The 25,991-nt window shown below is 51.2% G+C and overlaps 1 protein-coding gene across 1 annotated transcript in view; it reads right to left on the bottom strand.

The window, feature by feature from the left end:
- Positions 1-4,047: 4,047 nt before the first annotated feature.
- The window catches only part of POMT2 (protein O-mannosyltransferase 2), a 33,135-nt gene continuing 11,191 nt past the window's right edge, over positions 4,048-25,991 (bottom strand). Inside the window, exons 5-21 of the mRNA XM_040975248.1 lie at positions 24,132-24,240; positions 22,817-22,976; positions 21,589-21,695; positions 20,872-20,954; positions 19,682-19,791; positions 16,059-16,125; positions 14,307-14,376; positions 12,318-12,396; positions 10,711-10,862; positions 10,217-10,308; positions 9,246-9,322; positions 7,173-7,244; positions 6,861-6,920; positions 6,652-6,757; positions 5,418-5,558; positions 5,156-5,255; positions 4,048-4,454 (exon numbers count right to left, since the gene is read on the bottom strand). Of these exons, the coding sequence (XP_040831182.1) occupies positions 4,349-4,454; positions 5,156-5,255; positions 5,418-5,558; positions 6,652-6,757; positions 6,861-6,920; positions 7,173-7,244; positions 9,246-9,322; positions 10,217-10,308; positions 10,711-10,862; positions 12,318-12,396; positions 14,307-14,376; positions 16,059-16,125; positions 19,682-19,791; positions 20,872-20,954; positions 21,589-21,695; positions 22,817-22,976; positions 24,132-24,240 (1,691 nt within the window). The 3' untranslated portion in view covers positions 4,048-4,348. The remainder of the gene's footprint in view (positions 4,455-5,155; positions 5,256-5,417; positions 5,559-6,651; positions 6,758-6,860; positions 6,921-7,172; positions 7,245-9,245; positions 9,323-10,216; positions 10,309-10,710; positions 10,863-12,317; positions 12,397-14,306; positions 14,377-16,058; positions 16,126-19,681; positions 19,792-20,871; positions 20,955-21,588; positions 21,696-22,816; positions 22,977-24,131; positions 24,241-25,991) is intronic.

Here is a 25,991-nt window from a genome sequence, read left to right as displayed (position 1 = left end):
TCTGGCGCATATCTGCAGGTGCCCCGGCACTCGCCTTAGCAGTCTTCCGGGCAACTTTTCCCTGACTGACTGCCCGCCTTGCCTCCAATCCTCCCTGGCTAGCGCTCCACCCACACCGGGTTCGCCGGGACACCTTCACCTGGAGAACAGGTCGGCGCAGTGCACGAGCGGGCTGTGGCTCACCTCCCGCCAGCTCTGTCAGATCAGTTCTGGCTCTAGCCGCTCCAACTTCTTTGCAGGGGCACGGTGCTGGGACTTTCTCAGAGCCAGAGTTGTCACCGCAGATGCCACACCATCTTCTCGGCCAGTACCTCAGCCAGGCGGTGTTCAGCAGGCGCTTTTTTCTCGGGCAGACCCGAGAGAAGATGCGCACAGTCAGCTGCAGGTGCAGGCACCCCAACACGGGGCTAGTCCGTGACTCCTGGGAACCTTGTTTGGGGCCTCTGCGCCCCGCGGCTCTCAGAAACGTGCCGCCAGGGCTGGGGAGCTTTAAAGGAACCTCTGCCTCCGTCCCATTGCTGCCCAGCAAGGCGCCAGCCAGAATTCTCCGCCACCGCCACTGCCTTGGCCAGGGTCCACTTGGTGATCTGGGAAAGGCTTTAGAGCCGATGAGAAATAGAACCTCTTTAAACCTCAGCTCAGCTCCTCAGCTGGAAACTGTGTAAGAATCCTTTCCTTCAGGGGTCAGCAGGTGGCAGGCATATGTTGAAGGGGATCACCTTAGGTAGGGGTGCCCACTTCCTCCCCTTACTTGGAGGTGTTTCAATTTGCCAACCATCCCTCACCCCAACGCGCGCACACACACACAGCCGAGATCTCACCCCGATGCTGGCTTTCCGTGTGCAGTTGCATCCAGCTGTGTGCCCAAGCTGAGGCTGGGGGACCCTCTGCCCACCTCCTGGGTGTGACTGCAGCATCGGTCTGTGGTTGGGACCACCATAAGACCAATTAGAACTAACAGTTCTCTTGGAAGCATGCCACAACCCAACTCAAGGGGATCAGGTTTTGGAGAGCAAGCCCGTGGCACCCTGCTTGTTTGTGAGTCTTGGAGTCTGCCCACATCTCTCTGGGCCTCCGTTTCCTTAGCTGCAGTGCCCTGCAACCTGCTTGGTCCCATGGACGCGGGTGGGCATCCCTGGGCCAGCCGCATTCTGGCCTAGCCCTGCAGGCAGTGCTGAGTCCTTGCTTTCTGAAGTTTCCCCTTCCAGTGCAGAGGCAGGACTGAGCCCCAGGGGAATGCCTTCTTTCCAGTTCTGAGCCAGAAGCCGGCAGACCCGCCTCCATTTGCCCCTGGGTCTCCGGGTTGAGCAGGAGAGCAAGGGTGGAGGGCAGCCTGGCAAAAGCCCGTGTCCTGGAAAGTCGGTGCTCCTGGAGTGGAGGCTGAAGTCAGAAGGGACCCCATGTCCAGCTTGGGGTCCCTGAGCCCTGCAGCAGATGCAGGAAGTCACAGGGAAAGGCCACCGTGTCATCAGTGATTTGCACCTTTTTAAAAAATACATATTTTTTGAAAAGCAAAGTGATACAAATGGAGGAGAGGGAGGGAGAAGGAAAGACACAGAGGGGAGGAGGGGAGGAGGGGAAGAGAGTGTCTCTCATGCAGGTTTCCACTCCCATGAGAGTGCAGGGTCCCAAGGTTTTGGGCTGTCCTCGACTGCTTTTCCAGACCACAAGCAAGGAGCTGGATGGGAAGCAGGGCTGCTGGGACATGAGATGGCACACTTGGGGGATTCTGGTGCATGCAAGAATTAGGCTACCACGCTGGGCCCTATCTAGTCCTCTTGGAACTTGCCTGGCCCAGGCAGTTTCCACCTCCTGAAGATCCACAGGACCCACTTTCTCTGCCTGCCCTGCAGCTACTCTTGGTCCTCAGGGGGGCACCCAATTTCAGGGGCGGCACTTGCTCTCTGCCTCCCCAACCCTGTGCCCATAACATCCCTGCTGAGTACAGGGGCCCAGGTCGTGACAAGGGTCAGGCAACATGGCACAGTGCAGGGCCACTCATGGCTGTCTCAGCCATGACAAGCAACAGGATTCCAGCAACCCTGTAAGGGGGAAGACTCAGATATCCCTGGGGTACTCGGGCTCCCCAGCCCAGTGGCAGCCCTTACAGGAACTGGAACCAGAATAGCTCAGACCCCAGGCCCAGAAGGACAGGAGGCTGTTCTGGGAGCCAGAAAAGTCAGACTCAATTAAGGACGCCAAGAAGCCACAGCATACAAACCAAGAGCTATTTATTATTAAAAAGTTAGTGGCCTCCACTTATCTCTGGAAACCTTCATTTTCTTATTCTTAATATTTTTTAATGTTTCATATGGTCAAGGCACTGGCTGGAGGTGGGGTGCACAGTGAGATGTGGGCCACCTGCCATTCTTGCCCGTCACTAGGGCTGGAGCCCACGCAGAGGGGCAGAACCCAAGCACTCAAGTTGCACACCCCAGACTGATCAGGGGGCCAGCTAAGAACAGAGGGAGAGGGTGGGCAGGTCTCCTCCACCCATGGAAAGCAGTGGATGGGACCGAGGACACAGCTGTCCCCCAGGATGGCCAGACCGGCAGGCAGGCAGCAGCAATGAGCAGGAAGTTGGCCGAGCCGGATCCTTCCTTCCCTTCTTTCAGAGGCTACCCCTCAGAGCTCCTCCCCTCCAGCAAGTTCCTCATGGGAAATGAGGCAACCTGGGGGAGCATCGGCCACGTTCGGAGATCAGCGGGGCCATCCGCCAAAAGCCCAGCCTGGCCTCCAGTGTTCCACCTACAGGAGAGCTGGTCCAGAGGGGCCCCCACCCTGTCAGAAGCAAGCAGCTGTCCTGGATGGGAAGGAGAGGCAGAGCTCTTCGGTGCTTGCCAGAAACTCAAACAAGCAGCCCAGGCTCTGCACAGGCAGCTTCCTGCTGGGGGTAGTCAAAGGACTATAGTCATGGTGTGGGTTGGGTCATCAGGCCCCAGGTCTAATTAACCAGGTTGCCTTGCTCCTGACATGGCCAGTTTCCTCTATTAATGGTCATGACAGCTTTTCTGACTGAGCATGGCCCTGAAGCTTCCCTCCTCCCCACTATCCAGTAGGTATTGTCGCCGTGGCAACTGCCTTCCCAGCTGCTTGGAGGCACTCAAGCCTGTCAGGAGCTGCACGGTGAGGGAGATGGAGAGTGCCAACCTCATCATTGGCACTTGGGACTTCCAGTCCTCAGAGACACAGCCCGTGCTGAGGGAGGCTGGCTGGTCACTGGCCTGGCCACTCTCGCTCCCACCCAAGGGTGTTCTCCACCCTTGGGAAGGAATTGGTAGCACTGTTCTGATCTGGACTCAGTTTCAGAGTGCTCAAGGGGAGGAGCTGCCACACATTTCTTGGTGTTCTGGATCTTTGGGATAAAGAGGCTGGTGAGACCGTGTGGGCAAGGGATATGCTCCCAGGGTGAATGAGGAGACGTCCAAGGGGAGGCCAGGGAAGTGGAAATGGAAGGGCCAGCGGGCAACAGTGGCACACGCCCAAGTACCTGCTTGGAGCCCAGCACCACACAGCCTGCCTGCCTGCTGCCTCTCAGCTGTCTCCGCCGTCAGGAAAGCTTCCCTGGGACAGGCCCTCCACCATCAGGAGACAGCCCCATCCTGCCCTCATGGCCAGGCCAGAAGCTGAAGGAAACTGAGGGACAGCGAGGAACCCCTTCAGCATCCCCAGACCTGGGGAAACTGAGTGGCCCAGCACAGGACAACACTCTTCCTACTACTCTCACGGTGTGACACTCCCCAAGGGCTAACGAAGGCCACCCTGAGGCTGGGGCCTTCTTGGCCACACTGCTCTGGGAGCCTTGTACTGCACATGTCCCCTGCTGGCAGGAGGTGCGGTCACAGAAGCCACCAGTGGCAGCTGTCACTTTGGAAGCTCATGGCTCCTTACCCACCTCAGCTGGACGTGTCTGTAGGAAGGGGGCAGCACAGCTGTCACCGTCCCATCTGCTCTGCCCTTGGGGCCTGGGGAGGGAGGAGTCTTAACGGGTCTTACAAAGCCAAACCAAAACCAACCTAGTGAGAAAGAACACAAGACAACATCACCTTAGTCCTGGGCTTTCGAGTTTATGCAGCTTGCCAGCGGCAGTCGCCAGGCCCCTTGGCGTGGGGCCCAGTCAACCCTCTCAGCCAGGTGGGCTGAGAGATGCTGCTGCCCCCTGCAGGTGCTGCAGACAGGCGTTGTGCCTCCCCAGTGCTGGGCTCCATCCGGGTTTGCTCCCAGAGCCTGGTCCTGGTGGGAAGCAGAATTCTCCAGGCTCCTCAGGTAGCTTCATCCACAGCTAGAAGGGTCCATGGTCTGGTCCCAGGGCAGTGTCTGGAGCCAGGCTGGTATCCTTACAGTGGCCTCAAAAGTCCCATGATTCTAGCCACCTTAGTCCTGCCATTGGACTTTGGGGGTCCTGGGCTAGAGGACCAACCATCCCATAAGCCAAAGGGTGGAAGAGGTAGAAGCTGCAAGAGAGAGTTGAGGAAACATTGGCATCCCAGGCCTCCACAGGCCCTTGGAGTTCAGCACCTCCGGCCAGGGTTTGCACAACACTCCCCACCCACAAACCCCATTCCCTTTCAGCCCAGCTCTGACAGTGACAGAGAAGGTCTTCCTAAGAAACCATTGAGCAGGCTCTATCAAGGGACATGTTGTGGGCTGCTTGGCCTAGTGTCTGTCAAAACGTGGCTAAAACCCCCTAGAGCGGCATGTGCTCATGGGCACAGATCCCCCACCCCTCAAGAGCCATCAGCACATCGTGGGGCATGTGGGAGACGGTGGAACAGATGGGGCTCTCCAAATAAGTCTCCCACCACCTGCCAGCCATTCCACTCCCAGTCCTCCCATCTTCTCCCCTCACGGAGGGCAGCTCTGGCAGGGAACTAGTGGGACTACAAAGAGTTGACACACAAGACAGAAACCACTGGCAAATAGTCTGCTTCCAGCTCCCTCTTCCTGCTGCCCATTGGGGCCACCTGGGCACGTTGGAAACTGTGGCTGCCAGGGTTGCATGTGGGCACACCTGAGTCAGGAACACTTCCCCCACTCCCCCATCACAGGTGTGAGGCCAGGCACCAGTATATTTTGAAAGCAGCCTGGGCAATGTCATATGCACCTAGGGCCAATGAGCTCACAGAGGGGGCTGTGTGGGCACAGGTGTGCTTACCTGTAGACAGTCCCCAGGAGCAGGCTCAGGATTCCCACTGCATGGATGCCCTTGGCTATGCGCCAGGCACAGAGCCGTAGGAGGGTGTCCCACAGGATGCCTAGTGGAGAGAGAAACCCACCCCATCACAGGGTCAGACTCCGGGGCACCAAGTAAGGAGGCAGAGTTCGACTCAGCACAGCTGCTCCATGGTGACCTCACCCCATGCCCCGCAGCCCCACTCCTGCTGTGTGCCTCCCAAGTCTAGGCAGTTGGCACTGACCTGTCAACATGGTGGAGAAGAGCATGGCTGGGAAGTAGTGGTGGAAGTAGAGGATCCGGCCCATCAGGAAGAATGGGAAGTAATGGAGCCCCCAGCCAAGCAGGACCTGGCCACCTCCTCGCAGCAGGACCCGGGACAACCCTGAGCCCAAACAGCACCGTGTGGTCAGAGGCAGGGAAAGGGCAGAGACTCTGTGTTCTAGTCTGTCTCTGAAAAAGTCACATCACCACCTCCCCCTGCCTTCCCTCATGTGGATAAACCCAAACAACTCTATGGCAACCAGAAAAAGAAAAAACAACCGGGTCCCAAAAGCCCTGGTCCACATCTAGCCTGGGAAGGTCCTGGCACCAAAAGCAAGGGCACCACACAGTGGCAGAAGCTGAAGCAGTATCTGCAAGAAAGCAGCCCAACCTCTAACCAAAACAGCACCCCCAGAGGCAGCTTGCCTTCCTCACTCTCTGCGACCACCTACAGCTTTGCAGCAGCAACCAAGAACTAATACAGAGAATGGAGGCCATATTTTGGGATGATGACTGTTCATACATGGAGCTGCAGCGGTCAAAGAGGCCTGTATGGGTAGCTCAGCCCCAGGATCCTCTCCCATCCTCCAAAGGCTCTGAACACCTACTGGAAGACAGGGCCACAGAGTGAGGAGCAGAGGATAAGACAGGCTGCGGGCCCGGTGCGGTAGTAGTGGGTAAATCCTCGCCTTGCATGCACCACGATCCCATATGGGTACCAGTTGGTATCCCAGCTGCTCCACTTCTCATCCAGTTCCCTGCTTGTAGCCTTAGAAAGTAGCAGAGGATGGCCCAAAGCCTTGGGACCCTGCGGGAGGCCCAGAAGAAGCTCCTAGCTTCTAGCTTCAGTTAGGCTTAGCTCTGGCCATTGCACCCACTTGGGAAGTGAACCAGCATATGGAAGATCTTTCTGTTTGTCTATCCTTCTCTCGGTAAATCTGAGTTTCCAATAAAACAAATCTTAAAAAAAAAAAAAGATGGGCTGTGGCAGACACAGGGCCCAGGCTCTGAAGTCAAGACAGTTTGGCGTGTGAACTTCAGCTCTAACGCTGACCAGCTCTGTGTTCTGGGACATGCTGCTTAATCTCCCCGTGCCTAGTCCATAGGAATCCTAACTCTACTCTGCAGGAATGCCCCATCAGGAACTGGCCTGCCAGGAGCACAGGCACCCCTGCCTACTGTGGGCCAAGGGAGGAGTGCCCAGGGGAACTGACCTTCAACCTCCACTGGCAGCTGCACCCCTCTCTTCATGACCATGGCAAGCACACTTCCCGAGAGGAGGTACATGGCAATGCTCAGCAGGTTCAGCCACCAAATCACCTGCAGGCAGAGGGGGGGCTGGAGGACAGTGGAAGGCAGCAGCTCCCCAAGGCTCCCCACAGGCAAGTGTTCACAGGCATGGGCTGGGCTGCTCTTCACTCACCGGGTTGCCTAGCAGATAGACACGGAAGTCTGTGTCATTGGCTCCTGAGAAACGCAGACCCTGGGGAGCAGAAGACATTTGCTGACCTAGAGCCCAGCATCTTCCTAGCCCCCCGCTCTGAGTGAGGAAGACCAGCCACCTTTCAAAGGTGGCTCAGAGCATGCAACTTCGGTCCGAGCTCTATGGGCTCAGCATCAGGGCAGAGAGTAGAGCCCGTCTCTGTTCACCCATCCCAGATGGCCCCAGGGTCCTCAGCACACCTACCATGCCAGCTCCCAGCAGTCCCATTTCCAGAGAGGAGCTCTGCCCTACCTGGTAGTTGATAGGCCAGTGCCAGGGCTTAGACGTGAGCTCATTGTCCTTGGGCTTGAGGCCATTGTTCCCCTGCAGGAAGATGGTGGGGAAGCCAGTGAGGACAGAGAGCTACAGGGCAGAAAGAACCATGAAGCACAGGCATCACTGAGTGCCTTCCCAGGGACAGGAGGTGCCAGCCCCGCAGGCAGCCAGGTGCTCACTCTCGCAGAGACTCACCACGGCCTCAGCTCCCCTATACAAGCAGGCTTCCCCTCCCACCAGACATCTCTGCTGCAGGGAAGGGGGAACGAGGGATTTGTTTCTTTGGGCCCAAACCCCCACCTGGCAAGGCAAGGACAATAAACTTCCACCCAGAACCTCACCCATTTGACTTCTGTGGGTCTGGAATTGTTTTGCAGCCTCCATATAGAGGCTGTGCCTGGAAAGTTCTGCCATGGGGGTAGCGGGGCCACAGGGGCTGGCTGAATGGCACCTGCATCACCCTGGCCACCTGAAGACCTCAAAAGGAGGACTCTGGACCCCTGGAGAAGCAGTGAGGGAAATCCATTCCTTCAGACCAGCAAGCTCCCCTACACCCTCACATCCTGCTTCTTTACCACTCAGGTAATGAAAGAAGAAATGATGGCCTGAGAAATGGGTTGATTGGTTAATCCTCCCCTTGCCAGCACTGGTATCCACTTCCCTTTCAGCTTCCTGCCTGTGGTCTGAGAAAGCAGCAGAGGATGGCCCAAAGCCTTGGGACCCTGCACCTGCATGGGAGACCTCAAGGAAGCTCCTGGCTTCAGACTGGCTCAGCTCTGGCTGATGTGGCCATTTGGGGGCAGTGAACCAATGGATGAAAGATCTTTCTGCCTTTCCTCCTTTCTGTAAATCTGCCTTTCCAATAAAAATAAATCTTAAAAAGTCAGAAAGAAAAAAATGAAACTCCTTGGACTGAGTCTTAAAATTCTACGCACACTCAGAATGATACTCTGCCTGACAGGCACATATTCAAAAGAGCTCTGTCCTCAGACGCCAGTGACAGCTACAAGCAGACTGTCAAAGAAGAAGTGACCCAGAGACTGCCTGGTGTCAACCCATCACCTCCCTGGTGGGCAAAAAAAAAAACGACAACATCTGAATTTAAAAACTTTAGTCTGGTGAAATAAGTCAACTGTATTTAGCGAGGACTGCTTCGATAATCACCGCCAAGAAAGCCCACCTGATTGACCATGGGCTCACCAAGGGAGGGACAGCAGCGCCCCCTAGGGATCTTGAGACAGCTCTTCTAAAACCCGTCCAACAGGTTTCCCACAAGCCCAAGGAAGGGGGGTATCCTCAATTCACAAGGGGATATTCAGGCTAGTGATACAATTGTCTCAACCTGAAAGGTCTCTCAAATTTCCTTAAGACTTGGATGTCAAACTCCATCTACTAAAGAGAGTGAAAACAATGAGTATTATAACACTTGAAAAAACAGCCTTGCTCCTAAGGCAGTTTCTGTCCAGGAACATAACTGGGTTGGCTCCTGGCTGGATTTTTAAGCTACATCCCACCACATACTCAGATTGGCTATTCATTCTATCTGACTCTAATTTCCAAAGACAGAATGAATTTTCAGTGTCTTAGAATCTTCAACCAGGAGTTGAGATTTTCATGCGCTTTGTCACTGGCACAGACCTGCAAACCACCTGAAGGCAGAAGAGGATAGCTGAAAATGGCATTGACTTTGGACACTTCCAAGCCCCCCTTCGAAGCCTGGATCAACTTCTAAAACTTAGCTATGTGACCCTGGACAAGATGCTCAACCTCTCTGTGCTTCATTCTCCTCTGAGAGCTGGGGGTGACAGCAGTCTCCACAGGACTGTAGTAAACTTTAAGGGAGTTAGTATGCATATACACAGTATTTGTATACACAGCATCTTGACCATTCATGGCGCTGGGACAGGGAAGTGTCTCTGAAGGTAAACCAGCAAGTGAAGACACTTTTAAAGTCCTCCACAAGGAGGCAGTGCATCTTCATCAGATTTGCACTTGCAGAGAAGGTGCAAATTCTTAGAGAAGTCATGGAATGAGAAGGGGCCACAGTACCCGGATCATGACCATGTGGGACTCCAGCAAAATCTCAGGAAAACTGGGCTGCAGCACCTCCAGGCTTATATTTGGCACTAGAAAAAAAAAATAATAATAATGACAAGAGAAAACCTTTGTCACACATTTTCCCATGAAATGTGTCTGTCCTTGGTATTCCCAGTCCCACCAGAGCCCAAGTGCAGACCTCATGAGGCACTGACAACAGCAGGTTGTTGTTAAGGCTTGTTTATTCAAGTGTGCATTAATCAATCAACAGGTGCTCAGAGAACACAAAGGCAAGAGACAGCAGGGCCCCTCCTCCTGGAATTCCAGCTGCCCTTGACCTCTGGGCTCAAATGCTGCCCTCCTGTCTGAGGAAGGAACCAAGTTCATCTGGTCACCAGTGTCTCCAATGGGCTCCACACAGCTCCCCATGGTTCCTGGCACACTCAGGAAACAGTTGCCTCATCTGTTACATAGTAGTTGGGGCTAGGTTAGGCAGGAAGAGATGGGAAATAGAAGAAAAGTGTAAGCAGGCATGAACCTGAAGGGGCAGTTTAGCAAGATAGACGACAACACATCCAAACATGGACTGTGGTGATGCCGAGTGGAAATGCCAAATGGAGCCTGAGAGTAACAATGCGGCGCCAGATCAGGGCTGCGGCCGAGGCTTTCTGTGAAGGTGTCGGCTGGACACAGGGAGAGGACTCCACAGCGGGCATGAAGACCAGGTACCAGCCTGTGCTGAGCCTTAAGTGCAGCAGATGCCCACAGGGCAGTGGACAGACCTGCACTTTAGGGGGTGGAGTTTAAGGACAGAGTGATGAGGAGAGAAATAGGCAGCCGTGTAGGTAAACAGATCAGGCATGAAAACAGAAGAACACGCAGCAATGAGCCCAGGTGACGGCAGCGTCCATGAAGGTTTAGCTAGGCAAGAGTTCTTTACGCTACTTTCCTTCAGAGCCAGCCCGGGAAGTGACCTCACTCACATTTGGGATTGATATGGTCCTCCACATTCCAGATGGAGCTGAGGGTTTCTTTTAGGTATGGGGTGCAAGTAACTTCCAACTGCTCCCAGCCCCTGTGGAAAGTTGGCACAGATGTCTCTCAGAGGACCTGACGCTGTCTCCTGCTCTCCAGGCCATGAGATCCCCTCTGCTCAGCCTGGTAGCTACTACTTTCTCAACTCAACTACCCTGGACATGGTCTACCACAGTTCCCTTCTAGAAACACAGACCTGGAGAGCTGTCATGGCAAGTCATATCCACAAACGTTGAACTGCCAGAACGCACAAGAGACCAAAGCTACCCTGCAGTCTGCTCCATGACATGCCTCTTCCTTCTCCTCCCCTCTTCCACCACTAAAGAAAGCAAATATGAGGTGACCACTGACCACCAGGAGACGGGAGCTTCTGGCACATTCCTTGGTGTGTGAAAGGAAAAGCATAATTCTCTACTGGATCATCAAAAGCCCAGAGACTTACCACTTGGGCAGGACCTTTCCCGTTGAACCCAGAGCACAGCCTGTGACCAGATGGATGAGGCGAATATGACTTCTCAGCACCTTGATTCGGTTTCCAAGTTTTCTATTTACAACCTCTATCCTCCAAAAGTCATTTGAATCTCCTGTCCCATTCTGCCACATAAACCAAGGAAGAAAAAAAAATATACACATATACACAAAGTGAAATGACTTTAGAAAAAAAAAAAAAAGGCGTTGGACAAAAACAACGGCCAGCTTTCAGATGACACCATGTTTCAAAAGTCAAAGACCACATGCGCCTCAAGGACTGAAGAGACAGGGAACAAGAAGGCCACAGAAACATCCTACACGACCCACACTGTCCCGCACTCGCTGCTACGACCCAGAACAGGAGCATAACTCCTGAAACCGGAGTCCAATATTTCAGTTAACAGGACTATAACTTAAGTTCTAAGTAGATGGGACTGCCCTTAAATCAAACCTCAGGCATCCCCCGGAGCCAACAGCAGCAGATCTGGGCCAGCTGCATCTGCTACTCCAGCCATCTGGGAAGTCACTCATCTAAGCCAGAAAGGTGCGGATATTGCACCTGGGAGATGAAGGCAGTTGTGCCTAGTTCTCCTCAGGAAAGGTCCACAGGGGGAAAAAGAGAGCATTCGGAGTCCTGGTCCTAGTGGGATGAGCAACCAGAAACAGGTTTAGGGAATCCACCTCAAGGAGCCCAGGTTCTTGAGTGAAGCACCAAAGGTGGAAGGAAATGTAACTGATAGTTTTCAACAAGCTGCTCTGTCCTCACTTACTCTCCAAGCCACACTAGTAAGTACTCGCGAGCTTTTACTCCTTTAGTGGCATGCTGAGATAGCAAAATAGAGAAGCTATGTGGATTACACTCTCCTGCAAAACATGAAAGCCAATGAGGGCCCAGCACAGTAGCCTAGTGGCTAAAGCCCTCACCTTGCACACACCGGGATTTCATACAGACACCAGTTCCCAGCAGCCCTGCTTCCCATCCAGCTCCCTGCTTGTGACCTGGGAAAGCAGTCAAGAACAGCCCAAAGCTGTGGGACCCTGCACCCACGTGGGAGACCTGGAAGAGGCTCCTGGCTCCTGACTTTGGATTGGTGCAGCTCCGGCCATTGCGGCCACTTAGGGAGTGAATCAATGGATGGAAGATCTTCCTCTCTGTCTCTCCTCCTCTCTGTAAATCTACCTTTCCAATAAAAATAAATCTTTTTTTTTTTTTAAGCCAATGAGGATTTGGGACCTGGCAAAAAATGAACTTCCATAGTTATTCAGGGTCTACTGTGAATTGTTGGTTTCTCTCCCATGTGAGTTAAAGGGAAATATAAACAATATTCACATTTGACATTTATTAAGTAGCAGCACATGTAAATGACAAGGCTATTATGCAAGAAGGGAAATGAAGACAGATTTCACAATGTCCTTTTCCCACAGAGAGCTTAGCCAAAAATTCCCAAATACAAAAAGCTCCCCCATGGGGCATCCAATCCTCTGGAACATCCCAGCATTTGGGGAGAATGTGTTGGGCCACACAGCCCTGAGCCAAACCCCCAACTTCTTCCCATCCTGCTCCAACTGCTCACTTACTATGCCATAGCCAGTGACCTGATAGTGCTTCCGGGTTAGGGGGGCCTCATGATAGTGACTGTGCAAGTTCCGAGAGGTCCTAAGAAAGAGAAGAGAGAAGAGCTGTTACCCTTAAGGAAAGAGATGTGCAACGTTTCTTTGTACCCCGGATGTTGAGTTCCGTTAGGAGAAGCCTGAGAATCTAAACAACTCAACAAAGCAGAACTGCCTGCCTATCCTCTCACGAGAAATGTCCGAGAATTGGAAGAGAAGAGTGCAAGGCAGGAGGGTCAGATGGCAGAGGAGCACTGCAATGCCAACTACAGAGGTGCTAGTGTGGTGAGGGGATAGCTTTACCAGTTTTATTTCTTCCTCTGCTTTCCTAAGCCATAGGCGAGGAGCTATATGGGATGTGGAGCCACTGGGAGTAGAGCTGACATCCATATGGGATGCTGGCATGATGGGCAGAAGCTTAGCCTAGTACACTGTGGTGCCGGCCCCAATCAGTTTTACATTACTCTAACCCTTCCAGGGATTTAAATCTGGGAGAAGGATTACTTAATGAATTTACTATTTTGGGTAAGCACAGAGCTTTGACTTTAACATTCCCTAAGAGGTGGTAAAAATTAAAGATTAGGGCCCAGTATGCTGGAATCCCATGTGAATGTTGGTTCGTGCTCCAGCTGCTCCACTTGCCATCCAGCTCCCTGCCTGTGCTGGGAAAGCCCAAGGCCTTGGGACCCTATACCCACATGGGAGACACAGAGGAGGCTCCTGGCTTCAAATGGGCTCAGTTCTGGTCATTGTGGCCATTTGGGGAATGAACCAGTAGATGGAGGATCTTTCTGTCTCTCCTCTCTGTGGATCTGACTTTTCAATAAAAATAATTTTTTTTTAAATTAAAGCCCAAGGTCAAGACTGTGTGGTCAAGGCAAACGTGGCTTCTCTCTGTCTCACTTCTCGAGTCCCCCTTTCACTTAAAGTTGTCCTTGTAACTCTAGTACCTTTGTAGCTTTCATTTTTCTAGCTTTTTTATGCTTTCATTTTTTATGTAATCTTATCATTCTCTGGGAAAACACTGGTTAAATAAACCAGTTTACTATACAAACTGACTCTAACAATTTCTAAAGGCAGCCATTTAACAAGCTTTGGGTGGTGTGGGTGTCATGGTGCCTGGGTTAAGTCATCACTTGGATGCCTGCATCTCATAGCAGAGTGCTGGTCCAAGTCCTCACTGCTCAGCTTTCTATCTGGGTGACGCGCCTAAGAAGTAGCAGATGATGGCTCAAGCTCTTGGGCCGCTGTCATCCACAGGGGAGACCTGGCTAGAGTTCCTGGCTGCTGGCTTTGGACTGGCCAGGCAGTGGCTGCTGTGGTCATCTGGGAAATGAACCAGCAGATGGAAGAGACCTATTTTTGTTTCTCTCCTCCCCCTCCCTCTGCCACTCTTTTTACTTATTCATTCATTCATACTATTTTATTTTTTTTCTAAAAGAAAAAGAAATCAAAAAGTATTTCAAAGTTCAGAGCCCCAAAGCTGAAGTAACTAGGCAAAGGCTGACCTGCTTATTATACCTTATTCATAACACAACTCCTTCATTCTATGTAGTAAACTTATTCAATTTACTACAGACTCATCCAAACAGATCTGGTATTGTGATATAACGGGTTAAGCGGTCATGCACAAAGCCAATATGGGCAGTTCTTCAAGTCCCAGCTGCTCCAGTTCTAATCCAGCTCCATGCTGGCATGCCTGGGAGGACAGCGGAGACAACGGTCTACGTCCTTGGGCCCCTGCACTCCTATGGGAGACCCAGATGAAGCTTTTGGTTCCAGCCTGGCCCAGCCCCAGTTATTGTAGTCATTTGTGGAGGGAAGATCTTTCTCTCCCTCTCTTCTTTTCTCTGCAACTCTGCCTTTCTCATAAATAAAATAAATCTTATAAATAATAAAATAAATATTATTCTTGGTGTCCACATCATTCATTACCCAGAAAGGAAATGAACTTACTGTTTGTGCTCTAGTCGAATGATGTCTCCATGTCTCACAAACTCCACTGGCAGCGAAGGGTCTAGAGGATCTGCCAGAAAGAAGCGAGCACTGGTGTCTGCAATCACTCGCTCTCAAGGCCAAGATCAAGGGAAGGCCTAATGCACCAGTGCCACCTGGCTATACGCTACTGGTACTAAACAGGGTTGGTGCTGTGTGACCAAGAGAAAGGGTTGACAGTTGCTTCAGAGGACACAAGGAGGGTTACCCAGAGACAACGCTTGAAAAACAAGAGCATTTTGTCAAGTGAACAAAGTAGAGGAAAGGCAGTGAGACAAAAAGAACAAAACCTGTTCAATTAACGGGAATGGATTTCACGCAGTCATACTTGGCTATGGCAGGAAAGGAAGTGAGGACACAAGATGTGGGCGGACAGTGGATTGGGACTGAGCTTGCCAGGCTGGCAAATGTGGCCTTTGTTAGACAGGCACTGAGGTGCCCAGTGAAGCTTTGGTTAGAAAGTTAATCAGCAAGATTTCCCTGTTAATAGCAATAGTATAGCCTTCCAAAAATTCGTTTCATGAAATTGACTCTGTCCAGCTCTCCTCAAAATCAACTGTTAAATCCTGCCAACTTTTCCAATGATTATCTTGTCTCTGATGACAGACTGACAAGAAAGCAATGGAAACAAAGGGCTACTGCATCCTCTGGAAGGCCAGGGTATGAAAGGGAGCTGGCAGTGACCAAGCAATGCAGAACAGATTCTTTCAAACACCTGTCCCGACACTGACGCATCAATACTGCACCAACAGATCAAAGCCAAGGACACGGCTCTCAGAAGAATTCGAGACCTCAACTGCACAGATACCCATCCCCACACGGCCTCTGAAAGTCACCTAAAAGGAGTAATAAGGTGGCAAATAAAGTCGATTAGGAGAGCTGTTTCCTTTTATACAGATTTGGTGGGTAGGAGCCATCAAGAACACAGCTGCCTTCACCTATAAAGTTAAACAAAATCCTTCATCACTTGCATGAAATGTATCTTAAACTTAGAAAGGAATTATGGGCAAGGGAAGTTGAAAGATTTGGGTCATATCCCCTTAGAAGTAAAACCGGAACAGGATGTGAAGACAACGACGTCTATGCCTCGTTCACAGCCCGAAGATGGCAGTAAGAGGAGGTGGGTTTAGAGCAGCTGGGCTCCTCCACACAGGCTCAGGCCAGAGCAGCAGAGTCCACGCAGTCGCCATATGAAAGGCTACGGCTCAGGAGGTGTTCCCCTCTCAGCTGCAACACAAGACACAGCCCACAGATGGCGTGCTCTCTGTCCAACGGGAGGACCTGGTCCAAACACAGGAGAGGCCGACAGTGTGCGCACAGCTGCTCTGCCCAGGCCAGCAGCTGACTGACACAGAGTCACGTTCCAAACAACAGTGTTGACAAGTTGAGTCACAGGCCCGAGCAAGGGGTAGCCCTTTCCCTTCTCAAGGCTGTCTGCTGACATCTGCCACCAGCTGGGGAGGTCACGTTGCCTTGGGAGGACTCAAAAGGAGCACTGCTGAGACTAAAGACCTAAAAGCGAGATGATGTCTGTTTTTTTTCAATGCTTATTCCCTATACTTGGAACAGAGTAGATACACAAGAATAATTCTTGAAAGCATAGGCAAGATCAGGAGAGGTGCTCTGAAAGTTCAGACTCCCCCTGAGGCAGGAGAAAAGTCGGAGAGCCGCATGTAAGCAGGAACACGAGGCGTCAGCTGCTGAGCACATTACCTGAGTCCATATTATGTTTCTTGATAATCCACAGGTTGTTGTAGTCCTTGTGCAAATAGGTGGTGACCTGGGTATGGGGTGGGGTGAGAGAGCAGGGGGTGGGGGGAAGAACATGGTCACTCGTGGCACAGCTGCCCAAGGACAATCCACAGCCACCAACACCACTTCCGCCTCTTCCAGGAGCCCAGCATCCCCGAGGGGCCACACTGCTGCAGCAGGTTGCTGAGCGAGGCCCTCTCTCTTTCCCTCTGCATTTAGATGCCTTGTCCCACACGAGCCTTTGTGATTGATCCTTCTGTCCCTCATCCCTGAAGTTCCAGCCTTCCACATGGGGACCACATCCCATGATTCACAGTCTCTAGCATCTGGAAGAGGATTCAGGGTCACACTAAAATGTAATTAAGACTGCCTCAAACTTTCTGAATGAAAAAGGCATGCCACTGTATTCTCATAAATATAGCCAAATGAAACTACAAATTCTACAAGTGTCTCACCCTAGAGTTTAACTCATAGCATTTTGTATATACAATTTCAAAATGTTATGTGTATGTGTGTGTGCTCATATACACGGGCCTGATATGCTTCAGTTAATTTAACAGCAAAAAAAAAAAATCTAGAATGGTGTGTATGTCTCTTACAAGAGGAGCAGTATCGTGACAGTAAGCCCACGGGACAGAATCTCACTCAGCCACAGAAAGCGTCATGGAGCGTTTTTTTTTTTTTAAGATTTTATTTATTTTTATTACAAAGTCAGATATACATAGAGGAGGAGAGACAGAGAGGAAAATCTTCCGTCTGATGATTTACTCCCCAAGTGAGCTGCAACGGCCAGTGCTGCGCCGATCTGAAGCCGGGAACCTGGAACCTCTTCCAGGTCTCCCACACGGGTACAGTGTCCCAAAGCCTTGGGCCATCCTCGACTGCTTTCCCAGGCCACAAGCAGGGAGCTGGATGGGAAGTGGAGCTGCTGGGATTAGAACCGGTGCCCATATGGGATCCTGGCACATTCAAGGCGAGGACTTTAGCCGCTAGGCCACGCCGCCGGAAGGAGCGTTTTCTGGCAACATGGGAAAAGGCTTATGAAGTGCAGACACTGGCAATGCCACTGTCACACCAGGCACCGCTCTCAGCCCCTATCAATCACAATCATTTCAAGCTACAGGGGCTACGGTAACTCCCACACTGCACACTGGGTGACGGAAGTGACGTCTTTTGCTCACACGAGCTTGAGTTGTGGAGACAGGATTCAAATCAGAGCAGCTAATTCCAATGTGTCCAGAACAGAGATCACACAGGAGGGCACTTCAAAAAGCTCATGAAAAGTAAGAGTTAAAAGAAAAGTATGTGTTTTCCATAAGCTTTCCCAAGATCCCTTATACATATATAATTGTGCAATTACACAAACCAGGATAGAAACACTTGCAAACAACGAAAAGGTAAGCATTTATCTTACTATGTGAGCTTTTTTTTAAATCACAATTTGATCAAAGATGACCAATTTACTTGCAAAAGAATTTGGAACCAGCATGAGTGGCTAAAGGTATTCTGTGCATATAAGTATCAAGACTGCTTCCCATGAACTGCTTTTGCTGTTTCCCAGAAGAGAGAGAGAGAATGGAATCAAAAACATACAAGAAGCTAGAAAGTTTGTGGTCATAGAGAAGTTGAGATAAGGTCTACACACCTGAAAAGGGTCAGAGTTCCTGCCGGGGTGTGCTCAAGGGCTGCACGGCCGGGAGCCACATGGTCGGGAGCCACAGGCCTGTGCATGGCCGAGGAAGTAACTGTTCATGTTTACAAAGACATTATTGCTAAAATGCCCATAAGAAAAATTACTTCTTTCTTGCAAGGATAGTCTGTGGCCCCTTTTTCCCAGAATCATTTGCTTTTACAATGGAGCTTTTTTATAACATGAGGTTTTCCAGGGACACGGGTATCCAAATCTAGGAGAGGTATATGTTAAAATACAAATGCTCTTCTTCTGGGGTTACATGCAGATTTTGTTTCCCTTTATGTATTTCTCCATTCTTCCCAACTGCATTCTATAAATGTTATGCCTTGACAACATTTTACAACCCAGACATTAAGCTGTGGGGCAGGGAGGACCACCAGAGGTTACTTGGAACTATCCTCTTTTTACTGATGAGCAAGCAGGGAGAGGAAGACTAAAAGTGACTCAGAAAAGACACAGCAGGGCACTTCTGTCTGGCCCAGTACACATCACGGCCATGTCTACACCAGCAGAGCAGGCTCACACTTCCACATCCTGGGCGCCCAGTGTATAATCCCTGCTTAATGCCAGAACCTTAAGAGTGCAACCATTTTCAGGACTTGCGCTTCCTGACACACAGCAGGTGCTAGGCCCTGACACACACCTGTGACGTCTTTCCTAAAGCAACTCCCCCTCCCTCCACAGGCTCTTGGCCTCTGTTTACCATCCTCTGTTATGTGATGACCTCCTAAGCTGGCCCTGGCAACCTGTGGCATTCCCACCAGAGGTGTCTTTCTGAGGTAGAGCTCTAATCACATCCTTGCCCTTGTCTGTGGAACAAAGTCAAGTGTACTGTAATGGGGAAGGCCCTGCCAACCTCATCAATACCCTCCCTGCTTCTCCCTCTCGGGCACCAGCTCCTAAAGCCCCACCTGCCACTCGTTACCATGGATACAGTGCCCACCACTTAGTGTTCACTCGCTCACATGACACTTGCAGCTAAGTCTCATAGATACAAGTATCATATCACTTTACACATATCTTCTCGTTGAATATTCACAACAACCCTCAAATGGAGAGAAGTACTATTTATAAAAGATGAAGATACTCAAGCACAGAAAGGTTAAGAAACTTGTCCAGGTGGCCCAGTACAGTAGCCTAGTGGCTAAAGTCCTCGTCTTGCATGTGCCAGGATCCCATAAGAGTGCCAGTTCTAATCCCAGCAGCCCTGCTCTCCACCCAGCTCCCTGCTTGTGGCCTGGGAAAGCAGTTGAGGGCAGCCCAAAGCCTGGAGGAGGCTCCGGGCTCTTGGCTTCAGATCATCTTAGCTCCAGTCATTGCGGCCACTTGGGGAGTGAATCAATGGACGGAAGATCTTCCTCTTTGTCTCTTCTCCTCTCTGTATATCTGACTTTCCAATAAAAATAAATAAATATTTAAAGAGAAAAAAAGAAACTTGTCCAGTTATACATCCTACTACTCTTGGTTCCCAGATCTGTGTTCACAACTACTGCACTGCACGCATCACTCACTCCGTGCTAGGTACTTCAATGGGCACACCGCCTTCCCAGAGTATCAATCAAGCAGCTAAGAGATGAGTCTACAGTTCATTATGAAAGGGGTTATGCCAGGCCTACGAGGGATGCAGAGGAGCCCCTCATAAAAGGAGCACCCAACCCAATGCCAGGGAGGGGTGGCCCTGATGCTCACAGAACACCTAGGAAGAAGCGTAAAGAAGCCAAGGTTAGCCAGGGGAAAGAGCAGAAGTGTGCAGGAGTGGAAGGAATGTTTCAAGCAGGCAAAATAGCGTGAGCCAAGGGCAGGAGGCAGGAGCGAAGGCGGTTTCAGTCAGCAGTTCTCAGTTGCACATGTGCCCTTGTGATGCTACACATGGAGAAAAAGGCTCACCAACCTGCTGCTGCCGGGCGCCGACGCCCTCGGGGTACAGGTGCGGGTGTGAGTGCAGATAGCCGATGGCCATCCTCAGGTTCTTTATGGTGATCACAGAGCCGTAGGCCAGGTCTGGGGGAGAAGGGAGAGGCGGCAGGGGGTGAGCAGCCCAGAGCTAGGAGCTGTCCCTCTGAAGAGTCCCCTAGCCAGGCACCGCCTGGGGCAGGAGGCTCGGCCATCTTCACTCCAACAGAGTCACCTCGAGACAGGACCACCATAAGGGCTCATTTGCACCCTGCCCTCCTATCTCCTGAGGACTTCAGAAGATACTGCTTTTTAATGCCAGCATTATCTAAGCACTGTGCGACACAGTCAGGTGCCACTTAACTACAAGGAAGGCAGGTTTCAAGAAATGGGGCATTAGCCAATTTTGTCACTGTGCAAATATCCTAAAATGCATGTAAATGGAGGTCCCTATGTAGGTCATCTCCCTGCAGCACAAACTTCATGGCTTCCTGCCTGCTTAAAGACCTCCACCATATCTCCACTGCCTTCTGAACGAACACCTCAACCAGATCTCATCACCTTTCCAAATGTAAATCTTCCAGAACTTTCCTACAGACAACCTGTTCCTTGACTTCTGCCCATCCCTTGGCTCTGACCATATCATCCCTTCTGCCTCATATGCCCTCCATGTGGAACTTCACTCATCCCTCTTGGGCAACTTCACAGCTGCCCCACCACGCAACTCTGATTCCCTCAGCTGCCCTGCCACATTCACGTCCCCTGAGCTCGGCACGCCCCTCTGTGTGTACACAGTGCACACATCACACTGTGGGCAGGCACCCTCCCCCAGACTCTACTCAGGCGAACACTGGCTCAGTTACTATCTATGAGTAAATGAATGAATGTGCATCTCGAAACACAGAGGTGGAAGCTGGCAACTGGCCGGAACCTGACCGGCCTTCCCACCAGAACGGACTTTGACAGCCAGAAAGAAGATATTCTTTAGGCTGAAAGAGCTTATTACACAAGATGAGTTCCTCTGCAAAGAAAGAATTCACTCTCTGAGTCTTCCCGCCAGAGCTAACTCGGACATCCCCCTACTGCGCCATCTATTGGCTAAAACAACAAGGTAACATGTTCTTTTCCAGCTCAGCTCCCAAGCAACCCCTCCGTCCTCTCTCTCTGGGAAGATCCAGAGACACTCACGCTCAGGGATGGAAGCATTGTGCAGGTTATTTCCTTCTAGCCGAGCCTGGAAGGCAGAACTGAAGAAACCATCACCAGGACCACTGTGGGGGAAGGCGGGCAGAAAAGACTCAAGTTAATGAAATAAAAGCTGTGACTTCCCAGGCGGCCCTTCTCAGTTCATTTAAAAGCATCAGAATTGGAGTGGCAATGTAGCATCATGGGTAATGGAGTCAAAGAAGTTGGGGTCTAAACCTCAACTCAGCTACCTAACAGTAGGTAACTTGGGCAACATACTTAGCACTATGTAGCCTTAACCCCTCATTTATAACTCAGAAATGGCAATGGCTAAATGAGATCAAGTGTACAAAACGATGAACACAACTCCTGACACCCGAGAGCTATCCTGCAATAGGAGCTCTGGCTTTCAGGGTGACGGCTGCTACCCTCACTCCCATAGCACAGCTATTGGGCAGCCCATCCCTGCTAAGCACAAGAATTCAGTTTAGGGAAAGGGGGCAGTTTGGCTATCAGGAAATTATGCTCTTCCTTTGGTCAGGCTGCTGGCCTTTCTGAGCTCTTGGAATACCCAAGGATAGACCACAGAAGGGAAGAAACAAGAAAAAGCCCCCATCCACTCCTATCATCCCAACCCTAGACCCAAGGAATCCATGGCCACGCGTGGACTTGGGTGCTACAGAGACCAGAAGGGAGGCACTGGCAAAGTTCTGACTATACCTTTTGTTCAGCACTGTGATGTGCACAGCAAAAATGGCCATGTAGAGAGCCAGGGGCAGCACTATGAGGCACAGGGCGCGGGCAAGCAGGTGTTTCCCCAGAGTCACCTGCAAACAGAAGCCAACGTGGAACACTGGGCATATAGGCTCTTATACTTACATGTCTTATACAGCATATAAGCTTAAGTAGAAGTCATAATCATTTATTTAAAAAATCGGCCAACAAGGAAGACAACACCACCACCACCCTAGCATTGCAGGGAGATCAACAAGGGCCAGCTCTCTGCTGCCTCCCAGACTCTGCCCTTGGACCCTGGTGTTGCCTACACCTACACAGTTCACTGGTCCCCTCCACATCCCAGCCCCACAGAGGCCTCTGCACTTTCCCAGGGCTTCCTGCCCCACGCCAGCCCGCATGGCTAATTGCTTCTTATTTTGCTTCTGGCCTCAGCTTCCTCCAAGAGGCCTCCCTGGATCATCTGAGTTCGAGCTAGTGCCCACCTGTCAGCTCTCACACTGCCTGTGTGCTTCTCTGATCCCAGTGACTACAGAGGACAGCGATCATGTTTGATTCATCCTCATAGTCCCAGCAGCTCACACTTAGTAGGCAGTTTCTATACTTTTTTTTGTATGAATAAGCAAATACATGTGCTGGGTGTTTGGTTCAGAAGCGATGGGAAAGCCCCCTAACCAAGCAGCTGAAGTTGGCTGCCCCTCAGACTCCCTGGGTAAGGCAGCATCTCACAGGGCCTCAGGCCCCTCATCTACAGTCTCAAGGCCTTACCCAATCACAGGACTGTTACCGGGGATAAATGAAGGGGCAGCAGTTTACATAGTGACAGGCACAGAACCAGTCCTTAATAAGCAATACCACAGTAACCCCGACATGCCTTTAACTGCTCCCCAGATTGGAGGATCTTGGTCAGAAAAAGACAAGTGTGAGCTGAGGCCATCCTACCCATTTTACCTAAGGTCCCCCAGGCAGGCATGCCTACCACAGATTTAGCCTGAGGCCAGCGGGCTGAAATCCCTAGCCAGGCAGTCGGCAAAAAAGCTTAGAAGGCATGACAGAAACATATGCCAGAAGAGTACTATGAGGACGCAAGTCCATCCCCTCCCTAGGGCCCAAAACACGCTGCTGTGCCAGCTGACAGCGGCAGGAAAGGCCACTGGTTCCTGCCGGGCAACACTAGGAGCAAAGACATTTGTACAAGCACTTGGGTTCTCACCAATGAAATACTGAGGTCTCCAAACAGGTGCCAAAGGTCTGCAATGGTGTTCAGCCCCACTTGAAGGATGATAAAGAGGCCAACAAACTTGACCCCTAACGCACCAGCAAGACTGATGCCTGTCAGGCTGAGCCAAAACCACCAGGGGGCAGAGAAGGGCCTGAAAAGCAACAAGACACAGAGTTCAGTTTGGAGCTGGACTCAACTTCACAGCAAGAGCAGTAGACGCACCGGGGAGAGGTCCCGGACTCAGAGAGGCTGTCTTGTGTCCTCTCCCATGGGGCTCCTAGCCTCGGGGGACCATGGCATGGCTCCAAGGAGGATGTGACCTATGACACAAAGCTCTGAACTTGCAGACACACCACAGTGCAGGAATGACTCAGGTATTTTTCTGGCTAACTGCAGGGTTTAAGGCAAACTGACTCATTATTCTTCACTCACGGCCAATCAAGCTGAAGGATATAGAAAAGCCCCAGAAGCCTGTTGGATTTGCCCCGCCTTCTCCTTTGTATCACCTCTGCACCTGTCAGAGTCAGCACTTCCTGAGGACTTACCATGAGCCAGCCGGCATCAGGCCAATAGTTAGCTGTACACGCTTGAACACTCCACAAGCCCGTGGTTGCTTCTCCTGCCAGTTTAAATGCTCTCAAACAGCCCAGGCCTACATATCTCTGTACTTTTACCTCCTGCCGTGGTACCTGGCACACAGTATGTATCCAAGAAAAGGCATACAGGTACAAGTGGATGCCGTATCTGACAATCCCGTCAGAGCAGGCTGGCAGTTCCCAGGTCAGGCTTGATCAGCATCATGCAGCTGAGTGAGGTTGGCCAAGGGTGAAACCAAGCTGATTTCTAGAAGAACCCAGGAGGCACTAACTCTTGTGGTTTGAAGAGAACAAACAACCTCTTCCACTCTCAGAGGCAGAGGGATGATGTGGAAAGCACCATTGTGGAAGAGACGAGACCCTCGAGGTCAGCCAGAGAACTGACCAAGGCCTGGAAACAGCCTCTTGACTGTGCGGGCCGCTCACCTCTGGGTCAGGACTGCAGCCTCCCACCCAGCACTGGTGCCGAGCTCTGGGTAACTTACAAGACACGGAGAAGGACCTCCCTGTAACATCCACACGCCCCCGCAACACACACCAAACTAGTCCCAACCATCCACAGAAAACTTAAAATCCACATTTATGATCAAAAACAGATATTCCAGGCGAAAAAGCAAAGGAAAAGTATGCTTGCTTAAACGCAGCTTTTTAAGACAGCTTGTAGGTCCTGCCCTGGCCCTCCCCTCCCCTCTGAGAGACGGTGCTCTGACCTGTCAGCGCAGGAGTTGTACTTGACCATGCTCAGCACGGCAGCCATGATGAAGAACATCAGGATAGGGTCCAGGAGGATGTACTGGGACAGAGTAAGACATCCCGTGTCTGAAAAACAAAAGCATGAGCCCACTGGTCCAAGAGCAGTCAAGAGAGGAGTCCCTGAAAACCAAACCCCCAGCACCAGGACAATCTCCACATGTGCCAAACACATGTAAGTACTGTTGCGCAGTCACAACTAGACGGGCCACCAAGTCATGGGGGAGGCCGAAGGCCACAGCACTGGGAGACATCACTGATGGGAAAGAGGATCTCACACTGCCTCTAGGCCCTCCATCTCATTTCCATTATCAAGAAGGGAGCTGTTCCAGCCGGCCTTTGCAGGCATACATATACCTGTGAGACCATCTCACACAGACTCTGGTAGACACTGATCTTCTCTGCTGGAGGAGAGTGACCGCACCCCTCCCGCATCGGACCAGCACATTCTCAACAGCTGCCAACAGCGGCACAGCCTTCTATATTCAACCTCACGCCCAGCCTTCACCCACAGCTGAGCTGCACAGCTGCTGCACGCGCTGCTCCCTCCTCCCTCGGGGGGCTGCCTTCTCAGGGGGCTCCTCACCACCCAGCTCCCTGACATGGTGCTATCCCTTCCCTCTCTTCCTTTTCTGTGCCATATTTACTACTTGAGGTGTTACATCAGAAATGGTCACCTACTTGCCTATTTGACTGCCTCACTGGAGGCAAGCTCTATGAAAGTACAGTGGTTCGTGAGAGTATCCCAGGCCAAGCAAAGGGGTAGGAGCTTGACAAACCATGACTGAATGAAACACGAACTAATGCATAAAAGAATGAGTAACTGAAGACAGAAATTAAAAATACAAGGGAGGGGCTGGCACCATGGCATGGTAGGCTAAGCCTCGGCCCATGGCACTGGTATCCCCTGTGGGTGCCAGTTTGTGTCCTGGCTGTACCGCTCTGATCCAGCTTCCTGCCTGTGGCCTGGGAAAGCAGCAAAGGATGGCTCAAGTTCCTAGACCCCTACACCCATGTGAAAAACTGAGAAGAGGTTCCTGGCTCCCAGGTTCAGATCAGCTCAGCTCTGGCCACGGCAGCCGACTGGGGAATGAACGAGCAGATGGAAGATCTCTCACTCTCTCTTTCACTTTGCCTTTCAAGTAAAAACAAAATAAATTTTAAAAATGCAAGGGAAAACCCTCTAGTTGTCTACAGAGGGATCCCATAGTCTTGCCATATATCCATGAAAACAAAGCCATACGCCTTTCATACAGATGCCTGCGCTATCCACCAAATGTCAATATCTGTGAGGTCATCAACTCACTTGTTGAAGAACAAGGCTAAAATATGACTGATCTTTTTTTTTAAGTTTTCATTATCTATTTATGATGATGTTTACACAGTTGATTAGGGCAGGAAGGGTTGAGAATTAGGGGAAAGTGGGTAAGACCATTATTTCCAAATTTTCTTTCTTTTTTTTCTGTATCTGGGGGAGGGGCAAGATAAGTGGAGAAGCCACACCCAGTCTCCCAACCTCCTCAGTAGCCAGGGATGGGGAACGGCCTCCCGATGTCATCCCTGGATGGATCATTTTTTCAAAAACTAACGTTTATGCATTTACTTTCATCTACTTGAAAGGCAGAGCAACAAGAATAGAGAGAGAGAAGGAGTGAAGCTCAGCAAAAAAGGAGGACAGAAGGCAAGATCTTCCATGACCGATCCACTTCGACACGCTCCCAAGGGTCACAGCTGAGTCAGGAGCCAGGAACTCCATCCGGGTCCCCCGTGAGGATGACAGTGGTCCAAACACCTGAGCTATCGTTATCCGCTGCCTCCCA

The sequence above is a fragment of the Ochotona curzoniae genome, unplaced genomic scaffold (assembly GCF_017591425.1).
Source record: "Ochotona curzoniae isolate NIBS_2020 unplaced genomic scaffold, NIBS_Ocur_1.0 contig_2688, whole genome shotgun sequence".
NCBI lineage: Eukaryota > Metazoa > Chordata > Mammalia > Lagomorpha > Ochotonidae > Ochotona > Ochotona curzoniae.
This window is presented reverse-complemented; position numbering and strand designations above follow the sequence as displayed.